General features: G+C 40.3%; 1 protein-coding gene across 1 annotated transcript; it reads right to left on the bottom strand.

The window, feature by feature from the left end:
- Positions 1 to 2,651: 2,651 nt before the first annotated feature.
- ELAC1 (elaC ribonuclease Z 1) lies at positions 2,652 to 17,411 on the bottom strand. Its single transcript, XM_063077319.1, has 4 exons — positions 17,339 to 17,411; positions 11,594 to 11,758; positions 5,128 to 5,595; positions 2,652 to 3,680 (listed from the first exon to the last, which is right to left on the bottom strand). The coding sequence occupies exons 2-4, from the start codon at positions 11,748 to 11,750 to the stop codon at positions 3,214 to 3,216; spliced, it is 1,092 nt and encodes a 363-aa protein (XP_062933389.1). The 5' UTR covers positions 11,751 to 11,758; positions 17,339 to 17,411; the 3' UTR covers positions 2,652 to 3,213.
- Between the last annotated feature and the right edge of the window lie 2,842 nt (positions 17,412 to 20,253).

Below are 20,253 nucleotides of genomic sequence, written 5' to 3'. Positions count from 1 at the left end.
TTCATGATAGTATTATTTATAACAAAACAATGTCAATGCCCCAAATAGGAAAACGTACAAATGATACTACATCTATAGAATGGAATAATATAAAATTATTAAATTCATGCTTTCAGAGAACATTTAATGTCATGGGATGTTATAGCCTAAACCACTTTTGAGAGCTGGAAAGGGCATTTCTTTAAAAATCTAAAAAAATCTAAAAAAATAAGCAGGTATCTATGTATTCTTGACAACTGAAGGTCAGTTTAGGGGATGGCCGGTTAGCTCACTCGGGAGAGCATGGTGCTGAGAACACCAAGGTCAAAGGTTCAGCTCGCTGGACCAGCTGGTCACCAAAAAAAAAAAAAAAAAAAAAAAAAGCCAGTTTAGGTCAAACAAAGCACTCTATTATGTGTACACGGGGAAATCATTACTTCAATAAATTGTGCCGGTAAAAAATACAAATATAATAGTTTTGAGAGCCATAAGGAATAGTGTTTCTCAATGTTCCAAGATGTTCCCTGGCAAAAAGAAGATTCAGTGATCAAGTAAGTTAGGGGCAAAATACATGTTATAATCCCTTCTCCCCTCTTAGAGTCATATAACCATGAGTAAATTACAGGTTTTGAAATCCAATATAAGCTACATTCTTAATTCTAGCTCAGCAAATTCTTAGAATGTTCTTATCATTAAAAACAAATTCTAGGCCACAAGAGGGTCTAGAAAGAATTCTCACCATGGACTGATACCCTAGACTGGATTCAACATATCAATTCGTTTCCAAGTTCCCACAGACTCTGAGGGCTTAGCCCACATATATTTATAGAGCCTGATTCTAAGGGCACAGCTCAAGTAATGCTCAAGAACAGCAAAACTGAGTGTCAGGCCACAAGATGAGGAGAATTTGAAGGAACAACATACTTACTTTTGTTTACTTATCTGTCTCTACCACTAGACCACAAGCTTAAGGCTGGAATTTTGTTCTTTTGTTTTTGTTGTTGTTTATTCTTTTATGTTCTCCCAATACAATAAAGCTTGGCACTTACTTGGTCCTCAATGAATATGGCACCGCCAACCAGGTGGCTTAAATTTTTTTGACAAGCATGGTAATAAAATTGGCTAGACAGAGAAATATGTCCCAAAGTTTGCACACTCGTGATATCAAGGCTTTCTTTCATTCAAAGAACATTTCTGAGTGCTGACTACAGGTAGGCATTTCTAAGAATGAAGAGGTGACTAGGACATAGGACTCCATACAGTGTAGATACTACTCCTAGCCATTCCCTCTTGTACAGGTTTGACCACATAGCAGGTGTCTCATTAATGCTCCTTTAAATTGATCTCAGAAACCAAGACACACTTTAAGCCTGGTCAAACTTTGGCAGTTTGGGGCCAGACAGTCTAGAGTCAGACAGAGGCAGATCATTCTAGAGACTGTATCAGGATGACTGAGATATTAAGTAACCAAACCTACCGTGATCATCACTACTTTGGAGTCTCCATGACCAGCCAGGAGTCAAAAATTTTGATCAGAGAAGCCCCAGAATGCAAAGGAATGTAAAACTATCCACTACGCCAATGTTTCTAAATATGTGTATGGTAAAATTCTCTAAGTTCTTGAGATATTGATAGATAGTATTTGGTGAGACAGGACTGAGAAAGGGGTTAAACAGAGTTGACAGGCCTCTGTACTGCAGAATTTCTCAACAGCATTAAGCAATATGCTGTACTCCTTATATGCAATTTCTTGTTTAATCCTCACAATCCTATGAAGCAAGTCTTATATTTTTCCCATTTTAGAAATGAGAAAGCTGAAGAAGCTCGAAGAGAGTAAGTAACCTGCTCCAGATCACACAGAGTTACCACCATAAGATACTAAATGGGACTCTGAAATCAGGTCTTTCTGGCACCAGAGGCTGGTTTATGATCATTCAGAGCAACACTGTTTATAATACTCTGATGGGCATTAGATCACTCCAAGAGGGACACACAGCATAAAGCACTTCCCAAATAGATTGATTAGGGAGCTCTTTTGAATGAATCAGCACTCAAGACTAGCTTTCCAAGGAACACATTTTGAGAAACATTTAGGGAAAGTGAATCAAGAGAGCCCACTGCAGACAGAAGGGAGGTGAAAGATAGCTCAGAAGGAAAAGCTACAGAGAACATTTATAAAATTGTGCTCAAAGAATTATTAATAGGGACATATAAGTTAAACCTCAATTTAACAGATAGCATTTTTTATCTCCAGATTTATAAGCTTCACTTGATGGCTCATTTCTTTCAAATAACATTTCATATGACATTCTAATGCCAGCATATTCACTCTTTAGAATTTGTTGTAGGATTTTTACTCACCTAGTAATCCAACTCATTATGTCACTAATGTTGGTAAAGTGTATTCACACTGGGGGCATAAGTTTTTTAACTTGCTGTGTATTTCAGCAAGCGCAATTTGCATTTAGTGGTGAGATAATTCTTTATTGTACAGGACTGGCCCAAATGTAGTACGACATCTAGCATCCCTGACCCCTATTGACTAAATACCAGTAGTACCACCATTCCTACCCCCGCTCCCCACCACCACAGTCATTGTGACATGAAAATATACCCACAATTTCAAAACTCCTTCTAGGGGAACAGGACCACCCCAGCTGAAAACCACAGGTTAAGAGCAAACCAGAAAGTTCAATAAAATACTAAGATCAACACCCAGCCCAACCCTGCATTCAGTATTTCAGCAAAGCTATTGTCATGCTATCACCAATCCTGCATGTCCCATGTCTCATTACATTTCTCTCTATTCTGTTAATAACAAGAACAGATTCAATACAAACTGCCAAAAATACCATTTTTAGCCAAGAGGGCCAAGCCCTGTGTACTGTGCCAACAACAGCAATAAAGATGGGCAGAAGCTAAGCCCAGGATTGCATGGAATACTGGCATATATTTGTGGCAGTAGCCACAAAAGGAGAAGTATACCTGAATTGTCTATCATTTTGTCAAATTTGGACTTTAAGAAGGATGCTGGGCTTTTTTCTTTTAAAAATGATTTATTATCAAAAAGCTTGCTCCCTCTCACTACTGAGTCAGTTTAGCAATGCAGGTCTATCCTTTTTAGGATTCTCAGGGCCCAAATAATTTCAGACCAAAAACAAAAAACATAAAACTGGACTGTAGGTTCAGTAACATAGTCACAGACAAGTCGATATGCATTCAGGAACACTGGTTTCATTTCTTGATCGGAATGCCAATTACCATAAAATCTTCTGCTAGAGTCACTTCTTGGAGATCTAACACTGATTCAGCTTGCTTTTTTAGTTCTGCAGTGCCATCTGTTTCTCCTTCTCTGGCCAAGGCAACTGGTTTGTACCTTTGACTGAAGTGAGTCAGAACCAGCCTCTTTGCATGGCACAACTTTGCAAACGTTGCTGCCATCTGTGGCGTGCTATGGCCATGCTCCTTTGCTTTGTCCATCTGGGCATCATCCAGGGTCGCTTCATGGATCAACAGGTCTGCTTCAAAGCACAGCTTCACTCCTCCATCACCCACAATCCCAGAACAATCACCCAATATGCAGATTTTTCTTCCAACAATAGGCTTTTTTAAGACATCTTGGGGAGAAATTGTAACCCCATTTTCCAGAACAACAGAAATTCCATTTTTCAGCTTCCCATAGGCAGGACCTGGCGGAACACCTAATGATGAATGCAGGTAACATTACATCATGGGAATGGAATTTATGACATTTAAAAAGAGTCTGTTTTAACAGTATAGCAAATAGCAAATGGAAAAGGCATCCAATTCTGTTCATAATTGTTATGTTTTACTACTTATAGAAAACTAGAATATTTATACATTTTTAAAAGTTTAGCGTTGATTGTTATTAGCAATGCCTTAGTACTTAAAACATTTCCCATGCATATGTGCCAGATGAATTTTAAGCTCCTAAGTCCTTCTAAGTCCTTATAAATAAAAGTCCAGATAACAACCTTGAGTCACTGATGTATGTGGGAATAACAGTTTCTAAGAGTGCTAAATTTAATAAGCTCATCTTTGGGTAAAATTAAAGAGTACATTTAAATAATCATATAATCAATGCCTAGTCAAGATAGGTACCTACAAACTGACTAACTTAATTCAAAATTGTTAGAGAGGATTGTTTGGATCACAAGATCGAGGAGCATTTCAGGCAATCATACATGATCAATTTTCTCAGTAGACAGGGGCGATTTCATGTTTACTAAACTGGGTTTAAATCTTATATTAATCTAGAATAACAACTGATTATCACTCTGGACAATACTTACAAACAAGTATAATGTTATAACCAATTCCAACACAGATCATGTTCAGAGTTTCCAAATATAATAGTATTTCCACAGGCTTTTAGGTAATAAAAATACCTCTGGCCTAAGTCACTTTTCCTCATCATCTAGCATTTTGTTTTGGTTGGGGAAGAGACTGCATAAAGAAATAAACGTACAAAAAACACCACCAGGCTTTTTACAGTTGCTGCTATGCCATGCCAAGGACGGTGGTAATGCTGGAGGTATAATGGACCTGGGCTCTACTTTGCAAGAAATGCTAAATACCCCCTTGTGCACAATGGCCTAGCATGGAGGAGGTGTGAAGCCTTAGATGGGCCACGCACCCATCTTTGTGTGTTTGCTTTTACCTGTGATGAACCTTGTTATAAAACTATAAAACTGGCTAAGGCACGGTGCTCTGAACACCAAATTAATTTAATCAAGGTTGAATGAGTAGGCAAAATAGATAGAGAAAGAAATCCTGAAAGTAATTAGAAGACATTTTTCTTTTAAAAAAAGCCTGGACCTAAAATCGCCACCACCACCACCACCCAAACCACCTTGCCAATCAAGGCAGTGTAAGCTGAAGACAGACTAAGAATGTGCATACTGTGAGCCAAATAGAAAAGGAGTCAAATATATACCTGGTTTTTGCTTTGAATAGCATCTTGTGGCCCCAAGGATTTCCCTTCATAAGCAAACTTTGAGCAAAGGAAGTAAGTGGAGAAAATGACATTTTAAGCCAGGGATACAGGAAAGGAAAGTTACTATGATACTTCTAACAGCTACAGTTTACAACACCTTGATGAGAAGAGAAAAAAAAAAAACCACTTACCGAGGTCTTTTAGTTTCTGCGCATTGAGTTTACCTGGGCGTTTCTTTTCCACAACTGAAAATCCAAAGGAGGGAATTCTGTGAAAGAGGCGAAATGCTTTTACCACAAACTGTTCATCATCAACCAGAAGGTATGAGTTTTCTTCTGAGTCTAATAGGATAGTTCTTCCTTGTCCCTCTTTGGGAGGGTTGTCTGCTCTATTCATATGTGAAAATTCTTTTAGTTCTTCTGCAGGACATTGATCTGCTGTAGGCACCAGCTCATGGACCACGTAAGGGAAAACCAACTCTGTGTGAGAAAGTTCCATGGTTCGCCAGATATAGTCCCGAAGCCCTATAGGGCCATAGATTTCAATAGGCTGTTTGGAGACCACGGAGCCACTCTGTAGGCTGATTGTGCAGAGGAGGCCAGGAAGGCCAAAGAAATGATCTCCATGAAGATGTGTGATGAAGATCTTGGTAATTCTCCCTTTTGATTGAGACAGAGAAATTTTTCAGACATAAAAACCCTATAAAGCTACTTGAAATAAGCCTAACAACTTACATAAAAAGTAGTAAATTGAATTTAGAAGTTCTCACCACTATAAACTTATTCATTTACATTTTGCTACATGATTATAGAAGCAGCTAAGACAGGCTTTATTTCACTGGATGGTTTTAATAATATCATTTTTTTGTAAAACATCTTCAAATTACATAGTTTTAGAGTTTTCAGAGTATTTTCCTACCTACCCTCTCACTTAAAAAAAAAATGAAATATTCACATGTACCAAAATAATTCACTTATCTAGATAGGTCTCAAGTGTCAAAAGCATCTGGCAGTTACACTGCCCCCTACTGCTCCCTCTGAGAATAGCAAACATGTAGTTCCAGCAAAACAAAATGTTCCACTGGCTCCAATTGATTGGACCAGTGCCTGAACCTAAAACTGCCTTTTAAGGACTCTCTACACTGGACAGGGATTAACCAACCAAGTCAGGGCCTGCCTGTCTGGGTAAGGTTGAAAGGGTAGGAGAGGGAGAGAGAGGAAGGGAGGAAAGGGGTGAGGCACTGAGAGGGGAGGAGGGGGACAGTAGATGCCAGAATGCAGATTGGAGGGCAGATCCCCTATGGTATTATGTAAGGGTACTTGGACCCATCTCTTCCTTTCAGCCTGAACTAACAACTTTTTCCATGCATATCAGCTTAGGTTATAATTTGATTGAGCCAATGATAAACCAAATTTACTGCTGGTATGTGGCAGGATGCCACATCAGCATTTTCTGAGATGCACCGCATGGCATTGTAAAAGTTAACAATCACAACTAACACATTTCCAGTTTAACAGAGGCTTTTGGTGCTAGCTCAAGGCCCACCTATTTTAAACATTTGCTACCATAAAAGTACAAGAACAGTTTATTGATACCATAAAAGAACAGGAATAGGTTACTGTAATGTGACTCATCCTATGCCATCAAGTATTCGCCAAGTGAGTCTTCCCAGAATTACTCCCCAAGCCCAGATCCCAGTGGCAGAGCCTGATTTTGGACTTTGATAACCCCCAAGAGGCACTCTAGAAGTTTCCTCAATATGTTCCTTTTTCTTTTCTCTTTTTAGTCCTCATTTTTGCTGTTTTTTTACTTCTAAAATCCTTTCATTTCCCCCCACCCCCCAGGCTGCCAAGCCACCTACACATGTGACCTGAGGACTCTGTGTACAAAAGAACTACAGCAGCCACTGAGGCCAGATTTCATGTTGGCTTCTGCCAGTGTCAGACTTTCTGGGCCCTGTCCTTATCTACCCCAAAACAACACCAAAACTGAACACCAAAACAACCTGTGAATCCAAAGCAAGCAAGGCAAATTAAGTTAAGTAAAAAAATGCTTCCCATGGTTATCACAGTTTCAGGGAAGACAAACATCCCATTTTCCAAGAAACTTGATTTCAGAGGGAGAAGGAAAGACAACCACAATTATCAAAGGTATGAGGAAGCTACCAAGTGAAGAAAGAAAAATGCATGAGTTCCTTTTCACTTAAGAACAAGGGAGTTGGGGGAGAGTTTCATCCACAGAGGAGTGGAATCCTAAGCATCCTCTGAAAATGATGATGCATATAGTTACTGCCACAGAAAATGTCTGCAACATATTGTTCATATAAATTGTTCAGTTGGAAAGAAGCACATTATTCCAAGTATAGTACGATTCCATTTATACAAAAGTATACACACACATATACATTTACACACCCATACCATTACCATGTCTGTATGTACAAAAAACTTACATATGAGAGGGGGACTTGGGCTTTTCTTACTTATATTTTTCTGTTTTGTTTAAACTTGTAAATGAGCATACATACATTTTATGATCATTTTTAAAATTATGCTTTTGTAATATTTTTAATAATAATTTTATAATCATTTTTGAGGGGGAAAAAGAAGGCTTAAGCTTGCTCTTTAAAACTATAAAAGACAGTGGTGTTTATAATTAATTGATCACAACCAGTTCCAGATTTCTTTGTTCCTTCTCCACTGCTTCACTTGACTAGCCTTAAAAAAGAAAAAAAGAAAAAAAAAAACTATGAAAGAAATGGAGATGGCAAACCTGTACTTGTTAATCAGATGCATATTAGGACCATGGAAGCTTGAAAGAAGTATGTTGAGATAAACAGGAAAAACTTCCTTGTGAAAATCATAAAACATTACCCCAGGAGGTACTACAAGTGAAAGGGTTTCAACAAATCAAATAATGATAGGGCCATAATCGCTTGTCAAGAGAAACCTGGATGTATTGAGGGTGGTGCTGCATTCTAGTTTGAGAGTGAGGACATTTGAAGTACTAGAGAGTCATAGATAATGCTTCGGGATTACCATCCTACCTTCCTCTCTAAAGCTAGGAATTTTTTTTTAAAAGCCAATAAAAATGTAGTAAACTAAAGGTTCCATTGGGCTTTTTTGTTTTTGTCTTTTGCCAGGCTTAGCTTTGCCAACTGTTATATAAAGCATATATTAAGGAGCTATAAAATACAAAATATTGGAGAAGAGTATTGCAGTGGACCCCATGGTCCCCACCTCCTGGTGTTCACGTCTTATAATCCCCTTCCCTTGAGTGGGGGTGGGAATCGTGACTTGCTTCTAACCACTAGAAGGCAGCACAGGGATACAATATGATTACATTAAGGTTTATAAGACTCCATCTTGCTAGCAGACTTGTTCCAGAGTCACTTTCTCCCTTGCTGGCAGTGAGGAAACAAGCTACCATGAAGCAGAAACCCACATGGCAAAGAACTGCAGGAGGCCTCTAGGAGCTCAGGGCAGCCTGTCCTATGACTGTAAGGATTCTGCCAACAACCCAAGTGAGCTTAGAAGCAGAATCTTCCCCAGTTGAGCCTCTGATGAGACTGTAACCCTAGCTAACACCTGGACTGTAGCCTTGAGAGAATCTGAAGCAGAGAACCTGGCTAAGCCAGGTCCCAACTCCCTGACCCACAGGAACTATGAGATAATAAATGGAAATAAGTCACTAAACCTGTAATCTGTTATGCAGCATTAGATAACTGACACAGGTACCGTAGTCACACCTTATCTGTAGTTTTGCTTTCCATGGCTTCAGTTACCCACAGTCAACCGTGGTCCAAAAATATTAAATAGAAAATTCCAATAATAAATAATTCATAAATTTTAAATTGTGTGCCATTCTGAGTAGCATGATGAAGTCTTGCCTGGAACATGAATCATCCCTTTGTCCAGCACATCCATGCTGTGTACACTACCCGCCTGTTAGTTGCTTAGAAGCTGTCTCAATTATCAGATCGACTGTCATGGTATCCCAGTGCTTGTGTTCAAGTAACTCTTATTTTCCTTAGTTATGGCTCCAGAGCATAAGAGTAGCAATACTGGCAATTTGCATATGCCAAAGAGAAGCCGTAAAGTGCTTCCTTTAAGTGAAAATGTGAAAGTTCTTAACTTAATAAGGAAATAAAAAAGTCATATACTGAGGTTGCTAAGATCTATGGTAAGAACAAATCTTCCAGCTGTGAAATTGTGAAGAAAAAGAAATTCATGCTAGTTTTGCTATTGCACCTCAAACTGCGAAAGTTAAGGCCACAGTGCATGATAAGTACCTAGTCAAGATGAAAAAAGCATTAAATTTGTGGGTGGAAGACATAAACAGAAATGTGTTCAGATTGACAGCAATTGGGTTCAGTCCTTCCCGCAGTTTCAGGCATCCACTGGAGGTCTCGAAACATATCACCCGTGGGTAAGGGTAGACCACTGTATTAAATAAAAAGTCAAGACACTGCCACACCCAAACCTCTGGTACCCACACTTAACAGTTTCTTCTTTCTATTTTAATCCACCCTGCCCCCTCAACCCCCACTCTCTAAAATGTTAACTATCACAGCCTTCACTCTGGCCTGTGCCTACCCTAAGGGCTCTCATGAAATGAATCCCTGTGTGAACCAAGAGGAATAAAGTCTAGTATCTGATTTACCTCAGGGTTTCAACACAAGACAGTATGTAATTAGAGTTGACCTATGTACATCTAAGGCCACATGTCCCAAACAATATGCATTAGCTCCTTCTTCCAACAGGTCTTTTCCTGGCTCCCTATCTAGGTCTAGGACATCACCATCAATAACTTGTAAAAATTCTTCCCTTCCTCATACTGTAGGCATTCAGTCAGCCATCACCTTCATCTCCTGTTGGCTCTACGAGTCCCTCTTAAATTGAGTTTCTTATTTCCATTCCAATCACTACTTCCTGCTTCAACATTCCCCTTCTCTCTATTAGTCTCTCTCTCTCTCTCTCTATTTCAAATGAATGCAACTGCCTTGAAACTGATCTCTCTGATGTTATTCTCTCTCCCGATACATTTGCCATCAGAAAACTGTCCTAAAACACAAGTCAGATCACATGATACCCCTACTTAAAAACATTTAATGATCTCTTATTGCCAGCAGAATAATAAGGTCCAAATACTTACCATGCCGCAGAGGACTTAATAGTCTGACCTCACTTGCCTTTTCAGCATTCTTAGCTCCCATCTAGCCTAGCCAAGTACTCAATATTCCCCATAGGCCATTTCTTTCCTGGAAATTCCCTTACTTGTTGCTCACTTTGTTGTCTGTTCCTTGAATGTCCATCCTCACTTCTCTCCCCAGAGAAACTTCTATTTGTCTTTTAGATCCTAGCTCAGATATTACCATCTCTGGGATGCCTTCTCTGAACACAGAGGCACAGTTAGCGTCCCCCTCCTTTATGTTCCAAAAGTACTTATAAAACACCTCCATTATTCCACTTATCATCCATGATTAATGACAGTCTGTTTGTATGTCAGTTTCCATTACTAGGTCAAGAGATCCTTGGACACTAGAATTATCTTTCCTTCAGTCATCAAGTGCTATGTATTGTGATGAGTTGTAGAAATAATAACTTCAATAACTGTTATTCATCAAGACCTAATAAGTGAGAGGCACTGTACTAAACTGCTGAATGTCTTCATAATTCACTAACTGAACAGAATTTACTAAGTATCTACTAGGTACATAAGTGATCATTGTACTTTATAGTACAGGGAGATAGAGGACACAGAAATAAACTATTTAAATAACATAATTCCAGATACTGATGATGCTTAGAAGTCAATAAAAATAGGACAAAATAATAGAAGGACTGGGCTGAGGAAGGAACTTCTTAACCCAGAATGCTCAGGAAAAGCCTCTGAGGAGATGGCATTTGACCTAAAATTTAACTGATGAGGAGACAAACACACGGAGAAGGAAGAAACCACATGTTATAATTCCCATAACACCCCTTCTTAGTAGAGTTTTTATCCCCATTTTCAAGATGAGGAAAGTAACATTTCAGTTTGCTGATTTGCTAAGGTCGCAAGCCTGAGACACAGCTGGGACTAGACTCCAGGTCTGCCTGAATCTGGGCTGAGGCTTTTCACCAATGGACGACTCAGTCTCCAGGTGCTGGCCTTTGCTCACTCCATTCCCTCTGGCTGGAATGCCCTTCTTCTCCCCAGCCCAGGGAATTCCTCCTCCTCCAACAACTCACGGGTCAAATTTTCTAGGATGCCTAACCTGATAATCCCAAGTAGAAAAGAGCATTTCCCTCCTCTGAACATCTACTGTCCTTTGCATCCTCTCATGACAACTATCTCCTGGTGGAAATAAGTATGTATACTGATCCCCTACTAGGGCAGTGTCCATCAAACATGCCTGATGTAGCCCATTCCATTCTCCACCCCCAGGCCTACATAAATCCTTGCTCTCAACATCTACAGGATGAATGAAAAGCAAATAATAATAAAGTTTAGTGGGCATGGCTGAATGCCCAAGGGCCTTCCAAGGCTTTCCAGGGCTCTAGCACTGAAGTGGGATGCAACTGTCAGAGCCGTTTCCAAACAAAAGGCCCAAGGAGAGCCAAGAAAATGAAGAACAAAAGATCATCTCACTGAGACAGCTGAATGCACACTAACCTGCTTTAAGTTGGCTTTTCATAAGCTGTGTCTGTGTTCCCTCCCCACAGTCAAAGAGCCAGCACTCGCCCTCACACCGAAGGACCACAGCAGAGGCACCCCGGGTTGGGGATGGGTATGCTGCGCCCGTCCCCAGAAATGTCACATCCATAGACATCTTCCACCCTGCAACAGAAAGATCACCTGGGGATTATTTCATATCACTGCACCAAGAACACATTCCTGTGAGATTTACTGTTATTTAGTTTTTGGTTATTCAGAACAGTCTGGATTCCTGTTCTCTAATAGTTCTTCACACAAATCCAAAGTAAGATTTTAATAACTCTTAATGGGCTAAAATTACAAGTTACCAAAGCTTGTATGACTTTTCACATGCACACACAAAAAACCAGTTAAACCTAGTTAATTAAAAACTATAGTTGAATTCCAACTATATGACATTTTTAAAAAAGGCAAAACTATGGAAACAGTTAAAAGATCAGTGTTTGCCAGTGATATGGGGGGAGGGAGGGAAGGATGAATACGTGGAACACGGGATTTTTAGGGCAGTGAAACTATTCTGTATGATACTGTAAGGACAGACGCGTGTCATTATACATTGGTCAATTGTACACAGAATGAACAATACAAGGAGTGAATGAACCCTAATGTAAACTTTAGTCAATAACAGTGTATCAGTATTGGCTCATCAACTGTAACAAATATACCACACTAATGCAAAATGTTAATGTAGGGGAAACTGAGGCGAGCGATAGGTGAGAGGTATATGGGAACTCTCTGTATTTTCCACTCAATAAATTTTTTTAAGTACTTCTAATAAACACTAAACAACTCTAGTTGAGGTTCTGGGCAAGAGATGGGATTTAACTATGCTCATCAAATGGGGCATCTGGTGCCCATATGTCAGCCCTGTCTCTGAATGATCAGAAACAATAGTCATGCTCTATAATACTCCAACAGTAATGCTGAGCGAATGTCTCACTCTCCTAAACGACAGGGCCCATGACTGGTTAGGACTAGGGACTCTGCTATTTTAAGTGATCAGAAGTAACCTGTTGAGTATGTAGATTTCTGCCATTTCCTGGCACTATACCTTTCACTATTTCTGGGCACATCTGCTATCTCTGATATACTTCTGTGATGGGAGATGTGTACTAAATAAAATAAATGACAATGAGCTGACAGTTATACATAACCAATTACAGATAATTGACATTGATGACAGGGAGAAAAACCTAAATAACTTTTTTAAAACTATTATAATTTTTTTAAAAAGTAATGAGAGCCAGATATAAGGTAAAAATCTAAAAGCGCAATAGCTTTTCTCAGTCCTAGCAATAACCTGATAAAAATAGAAATGGGAAAAAAAAGTCCCATTCACGAGAAAAAAAAAAAAACCTTATAAAATCACCAGAAATAGAGTTAGCAGGAAAGAAACACTACCCTATATATTGAAACAAATGGAGACACATTATGTTCCTTGATAGGAAGACTTGATATCACAGAAATGTCTGTCTTTCCAAAATTAATATAGATATATTAATTCTAGCAAATTCTAGCAGATTTCCAGTGGGATTTATCTTGGAATAAAAACAACCCAAGATCACATGGAAGAAAAAAATAAATGTCTGAGAATGGGCAAGAAAATTATAAAAAGTAGTGAGTAGTGACTTGTCTTTCCAGATATTAATATTTATTACATTAATCAGATGTAATTAAAACAGAATACTGGCACAAAAATAGAGGTGAAAGGGAAGGGAAAGTCCAGAAATAAACCAAGTATGTATGGGAATCAATATAAAACAAAGATTAAAAAAAAAAAGGTGGTTTATTTAATGAATGTCACTGACATAATTGCCTGTTCTTTCAGAAAAAAGCAAAGCAAGATTTTCACCTTGCATTGTATAGAAAATACATTCCACGTGGGTTAGAAACTTAAATATAAAAAATCCAATAAAATGTGCTCAAAAAAATTAGGAGACTATGTATATAACTTTGGAGATGGGAAAGACCTTCTTGGCAAGAGGAAACCCATTAATTAAAAAAAGAGACATTTCACTACATAAAAACTTTTGCATATCAAAAGACTCATAAAGGACAAAAAACACGTGGAGGCTGGCCAGTTAGCTTAGTTGGTTAGAGCATGGTGTCCTAATACCAAGCTAAAGAGTTCAGATCCCCAAACCAGCTGCCAAAAAAAAAAAAAGGAAAATAACACCTGGAGAAAATTGTTTGCACCCCTCATGACAAAGGATTAATGCCCCTAAAAAAAAGTTTATGTAAATGCATTTAAAAAACCAAAAATATTGATGCAATGGAAAAACAGGCAAATGATATATGCAGGTATCACAGAAGAAATCCAAACAGCCCATGAGCATGAAAAGTGCTGTCTCCATGTAGTCAGTGGAAATGCAAATTAAGGAAACAAAGAGACACCATTTTCCACCACACAACAGCAGGCAAATATCAATGAAGCAATGCTAGCCAGTGCTAACCAGGAGGAAGGGAAACGTGTAAATGGGTACTGTCATAAGCTACTGGTGGTGGAGGTGTCAACTGCTATTATGCTTTGGAAGAATAACTCAGCAATATATATCACAGGTTGAATATCCTTTATACAAAATGCTTAGGACCAGAATGTCCCAGATTTTTTTGGGATTTTGGAATATTTGCAGAATACATACCAGTTGAGCACCCCTAATTTGAAAATCCGAAATGCTTCAAAGAGCATCTCCTTTAGGCATCACGCCGGCACTCAAAAAGTTTTGGATTTTGGAGCATTTTGGATTTTGGATTAGGGATGCTCAAACTGTACCATTAATAATGATACACTTGCTGATACAATGCTGTTGATAACAATACACTTTAAGCCTGCAATCCCATTTTGGGGAATCTACCCTACAGAAATAAAAGATCTATGTACAATAATGTTTACTGTGGTGCTTTTAAGGAGGCTAAAATATGGAAGCAATCTGAGTATTTGTCAATAGGGAAATGGCTGAATATTTCTTTCTACATTCGTACTATTATTTATTCTATTAACTATTTATTCTGCAGCTAATAAAGTGTCAGATCTGTAACTATTATCCTGGAGGAATGACAATGAGAAAAGTTACAGATGGCTATGATATCATCTCAATTCTATAACAACAATGCCCCAAACCCCCACATTTATTATACAAGACAGAAAGTCTGGTGTGGAAGGATACACACCACACTAATACTGGTTATCTCAGGGGTGGTTAAAATAATAGAAGGGTATGGAGGGATTATTAACTTTTCTTTTAAATCTTTGTATTGTTTTTGGTTGCAATGAGCAGCACTTTTTATTTAATTTTAATTTATTGATGACTTTTTAAAAATGTCATAAAGTCAAACATGCTTTTCTAACTACACATCACCTGGTTTTCCTTTCCACTTTGGGAAACAGTCAGCTCCCCACCCTCTTGCCCCAGACACTCCTCATACACAAGGCGGTACATCTCCACCCAATGCACAAGCCTTGAGGTTATTGCTCATGTCCCTTCCATGTGTTACTACACATGTTCACCCCCAAGATCAAGCCTTCCTCTGATAATGAAGTAGCTTAATTTGCAGAGGCTTCCCTATTGGATTGCAGTTTGCAAGAAAAGTAAGAGTAAACAGAAGCAGAAAGTTAAATTTTTAAAAAGCTAATAAAATGCAAAAAGAATAATAGAATAGAATCAACTTGCAATCCCTAACAAATAATGGATCTATACCAGTGGTACATAACCCTGGGAGCATCTTAGAATTACCTGGACAGCTTTTGCAACATTATCAATTATTGGGTTTCATCCCAGAACAATAAGACAGGAGATTCTGTGAGTGAGACAAGTGTGTTTTGGGTTAGGAGAAACAAACAAACAAACAAAAAACCTTCCTCTGTGACTCTAACACGGAGTCATATTTGAGAACCACTTAATGAAAGGCCAACACAGAACTATAATCCATGGGTTAAACTGACCCGAACTCACTAGTCAATTACTCAACCTCTTAAAAAGACGTTTTATTATTAAAAACATCAAACACAAACGGAAGTACAGAGATTAGTAGAATGCATTGCCACGTACCCATCACTGAGTTTCAACAATTATCAACCCATGGGCAATCTTGTTTCATCTACACTCCCCACTCCACCTCCTATTACTCCAAGAATACTTAGTAAATGGTATGCGGTACTTCTATCAGGAGGCACACATTGTCTGGCTTTCTCTTTTTCTGATGTTAACTGCCATTAGTAATCATTGCCAGGATACATTGTTTCATTAGGGCTTGCCAAAAGGTGATATTCTCTCATTCCTTCTGCAGTTACTAACTGGCATCCTCTACAATTTCCTGAGCAATTATTCGGTGACCCTGTGGTGCAATTTGTACATAAAAGGCCCACAAAGAGAGACAAGATCTTATTTGACTCCTGATGTGATGCAATATGAAACACACAGTAACCCGCCCATGAAGTTTTCTTGCTAAAAAGTGGAACCTGAAAAAGACTGTAGATCTAATTATCAGTTTATTAAATGACTCCACAGGAATAGAAGAAGCAAAATCCAGGATGTACAAAACTTTACAGGACAAACGACTTGGTTTCTTCAACAAATAAAATACAAAGAAAAAAATAAAGAGGGAGGAGATAAAGGGATTAAAAGAGATTTGAGACATCAACCAAACAACATGTGTAGCTTCTCTGGATTCTGATTTGGACAAACTGATAAGGGGGGCGGGAGGCGGCAGTCGGGGAAATGTAAACGGTGACTGGATCGTAGGCGATAATATATAATGCTAATTAGACTGCTAACAGCTTTATATTTTAAAAAGGAGTTATTGTGTTTTATAAACATAAGTGTTTAACGGATGGAATGGTTCATTTCAGACTTGCTTTAAAATAATACAATGAGGGTGACGGTAACAGATGCAACAAAGATTGCTCATGAGTTGGAGTTCAATACACTATTCTATTTTGTACATGTTTAAAAGTTTCCATAATAAGTTTTAAAACAAACTAAATAATAAAAGCCCTTCCACTAGGTCGGGAGATAATTATAAATTTATTTATTTAATCAATGGCGCATGTTTTGTGACATGCCTATTCAAGGCACTAGGAATTAAAAGTGAGCAAACCGGATTAGGTCCCTGTCTTCTTGGACAAAAACAGCTGCTTGCTTTCTCAAGACTATGGTCCACCTTCCACGAAGTGTATATTCCGGTCGTGATCACAGTAATATCATTTGACACTGGGCCCCTGGTTCTCGGTCCTGGTTGCAGACCAGTCACCTGGTAAGACGGGGCCTCCGCATATAGAAGGCTTCCCAAGTGACTCTAATGGCTGCCGGGTTGAGAAGCCGCACTTTTTAGTTTCCAGGCGGGCAGTGTCAACCCTGCAATCACTGTGGTGCAGGTAGGGCTGACACCGCCATCCTCCATTTTAGAGCTGAAAGAACCGTAGCCCGGAGAGAGAGAGTGAGTGTCCAAGCAGAGCCAGGGACAGAGGCCAGCTCTCCGGCCTCCAGCGAGCCCAGGCTCCCCTACGAGACGGTGTCGGTCTCGCAAAAGGCCAGGTGGGCGGCGGCGGCAGGGCCGGGCGGCCGCGGCTGCGGCCCGGGGCGGTGGGCCAAGTGTGTCCTGGCTCCGGGGCGCTCCCCGGGCTTGGGTCCTCCGCGCCGGATCGAGCCAGCGAGTCCCGAGGAAGCGCGCCCGCCCCCCTCCGGCGCGCCGTGCCCCACTCACCCTCTCCCCGAGGCCCGCGGCAGGAGCCGAGGGACACGCAGTCCCACACCGAGGCCCAGCAGGCTGCGGGGCGGTGACACGCGCGGGCGGAAGTGCGCCGCAGGCCGGTCCCACTCGGCCGCTCTAGGACGCGCGGGAGGTCCGCGCTCGGTGGCGCCCACACGGGCCCAGTTCGGAGCGCCCTTCCTGGCTCCCGGTGGGTCGGGAGGAAGACGCCCCTGGGTGCGCTTCTCCTTCCCAGTTCGCTGAGTGTGAGAAGGCTTCCCAAGGGACTAATGGCTGCCGGGTTGAGGACCCGCACTTTTTAGTTTCCAGGCGGGCAGTGTCAACCCTGCCCTTTGGTGACCCAAAGTGAAAACATTTACGTACTCCTCTGTTTTTATTTTCTTCTGCTTCCCGTGTAGGGGTTTTCAAACAAGAGGGTTCCTACTGATGATTTGCTCACACTTACGTTCGTGTATTTTTTAATCATTGGTTGGGATGACTCAACTGTCAACCACTAAACCTGAAAGTGGTGTCCTACGAGGAAAACACGGTGCGTTTCAATCAGAGCTCACATCAGCCTGATCATGTACCTTGCTGAGCCTCCACCCGTACCCCATTTTCCTATTCCAAAAATACACTGGAATGTTTGCTTAAAACCTGAAGGTGATTGTGCCTAACTAATCAAAAATCTTGCAGACGGTTCTCTTAAGTAGCCGGAGCGAAAAGCCCAAGGCTGTTGTGTACAGAACGGCACGTGGTGATTATAAACCACAGGGTAAAAAACCCATTCAGTTTAAATTCCGACTTTAAGAACAGTACTCCAAGCTCCTATGTAGTGCCGGACGTACTGATTTCGTGCTTAATATAGTGAGCTGGTCAAAGTAAGCAGCGGCTTCATAATAGGAATAGGAGTGGGGTTTCTTTGAGTAGTCTGTGGGGTTTTTTGAAACTATCGAGAGAGGGATCACGAACCTTGTCCCCCCCACCCTCCCCCTTGTTTGCTCAAACCCCATTAAGGTCTACTTTGGGGACTCTTTAAAAATCTTATTTATTCAGGTGTTAATTGAGCTCCTGAAAAGGGACACACCCCGATATTCCCCCTTAGCTATCCCTATAACTCCAGCTACAGCAGGCCTAGGCCGGGCGGCAGAGAGTAGCTACAGAAAAATCTGCTTAATGGAGCAATGAGAGCTGAATACCTGGGTGTAACGCAAAAATTTGGTTAATGATAAGAATAAGAATTGTTAAACATGGGGCTGGCTGGTTAGCTCAGTTGGTTAGAGCATGGTGTTATAACACCAAGGTCAAGGGTTCGGATCCCTTGGTAATGGATTGAATTATGTCCCCCCAAAACTCACTGAAGCTTGAATTGTGTCCCCCAAGTTTTATGTATTAGAAACTTGGCCCCCACTGTGACTTGTTAAGAGGGTGGGAAATCCTATTATGGTAATTGAAAGGTGGAGCCTTGAAGAGGTGATTAGATTGTAGGACCATGCAGTAGTGAATGGATTAATAATGGTGGTCATGGGCATGATTCTGAGGGCTTTAAAAGAAGAGAGTCTGTCTCTCGCTCTCTCTCTGCTCTCTCTGCTTCCACTGTCTTGCAATGTGAGACTCCTGGGTCACTGTTGCCACCATCATACAGACTTTGGACTTCCCAGCCTCAGAAACTGTAAGCAATAAATTTCATTTTTCTTTATAAAGCACCCAGTTCCAGGTACTTTGTTTTCAGCAGCAGAAATGGGCCTATACACCCCTTACCCACCAGTCACCCAAAAAATTGTTCAACATATACATCACTAAGGCTAAACATGATCTCAGGGCCACCAGGTATTTGTTTCTCAGTAAATGGCTTAAGTTAATATCAATAAGGATAATCTTGGGTTGTCTACTATCAACCACAAGCTTGCTGTGAAGCTCGTACCCACTAGACCTGGAGGAGTCAAGGGGGATGTTAGTCAAGGTGCCAGAAATAATTATGCTTACCTCACCACTGACCAATCAGACACTCACACCATTCCTGAGACCCCCTACCAAATTCCTGCCATATAATTATGTATCTGTGAGTTTAAATTCTCAGGGAATATGGGTTTTCAAACTTCTTTAGCTGCCTAGATCTCTTTGGCCACTCAAATAAACGCTGTTCTTTCTCACTGCGAACTTTGGGTGAGAGACTTTTTAGTCATTTGGTGCAGTGGATGACAGACCCCCCTTGGTTCAGTAACACTCTGACTTTGTGGATAGTATTATTTTTGATGCTGAGAGAATTTTTAAAATATGTCATGGCCCCTGGTTTTAAGGAGCCTACATTCCTGCTGGGCAAAAATGTATCAGGAAACAATCAACTGATAATATGAGGGAATAAATGAGAAAGCAAAAGGAGTGGTAAGAACACAGGAAAAGGAAGATTACTGGCCAAGAGGTTATTGAGGAAGAGGTAGGACTTGAGCTGGGTCTTGTAAGAGGGTGAGACTTGGTGTAATATTGTATTAGTAGAAAAATGAAGTGGACTTGGTCAAGTGGGTTATGATTTAGCAAAGTATTAAACACCGGAAGTTGAACTTTATTTATTCTGACATTTGCCTAGCTAAAAGTTGCTCAAGAAGGACTGTGGGAGACTAAAACATGCCACCCCCAAATACACTTTGTCATATTTTTAGATGGCCATTCAGAGAAACTGCAGACACTCGAATAGTTCTGAAAAGCCAAATTTTTGTATAAGAAACTTACACCTGTAAATGAAATCTACATTAGTGAACAGTGGGTGCTAGCCCAGGTTTCTCTGAGGCCCCCTTATCTGCCTAAAGATAGAGCTAGAATTGACTCATATCACAATAGAGGAAACTGGACTTTGTCACATGCTGTCAGTTATTCTTCTGAGATTACCCGAGAGAGTTTATCTGTAAAACAAGGCAACCTTTGTTCCCACA

The sequence above is a fragment of the Cynocephalus volans genome, chromosome 13, assembly GCF_027409185.1.
Source record: "Cynocephalus volans isolate mCynVol1 chromosome 13, mCynVol1.pri, whole genome shotgun sequence".
Classification (NCBI taxonomy): domain Eukaryota; kingdom Metazoa; phylum Chordata; class Mammalia; order Dermoptera; family Cynocephalidae; genus Cynocephalus; species Cynocephalus volans.
This window is presented reverse-complemented; position numbering and strand designations above follow the sequence as displayed.

Excerpts from the sequence above, each read along its gene's own strand:
- ELAC1 (XM_063077319.1), bottom strand. The coding sequence starts at position 11,750 with ATGTCTATGGATGTGACATTTCTGGGGACGGGCGCAGCATACCCATCC. Across the intron at positions 5,596-11,593 it reads GAAAAGCCAACTTAAAGCAG|GGAGAATTACCAAGATCTTC; the intron begins GTTAGTGTGCAT and ends CTCAATCAAAAG. Across the intron at positions 3,681-5,127 it reads GCAGAAACTAAAAGACCTCG|GTGTTCCGCCAGGTCCTGCC; the intron begins GTAAGTGGTTTT and ends ATTCATCATTAG.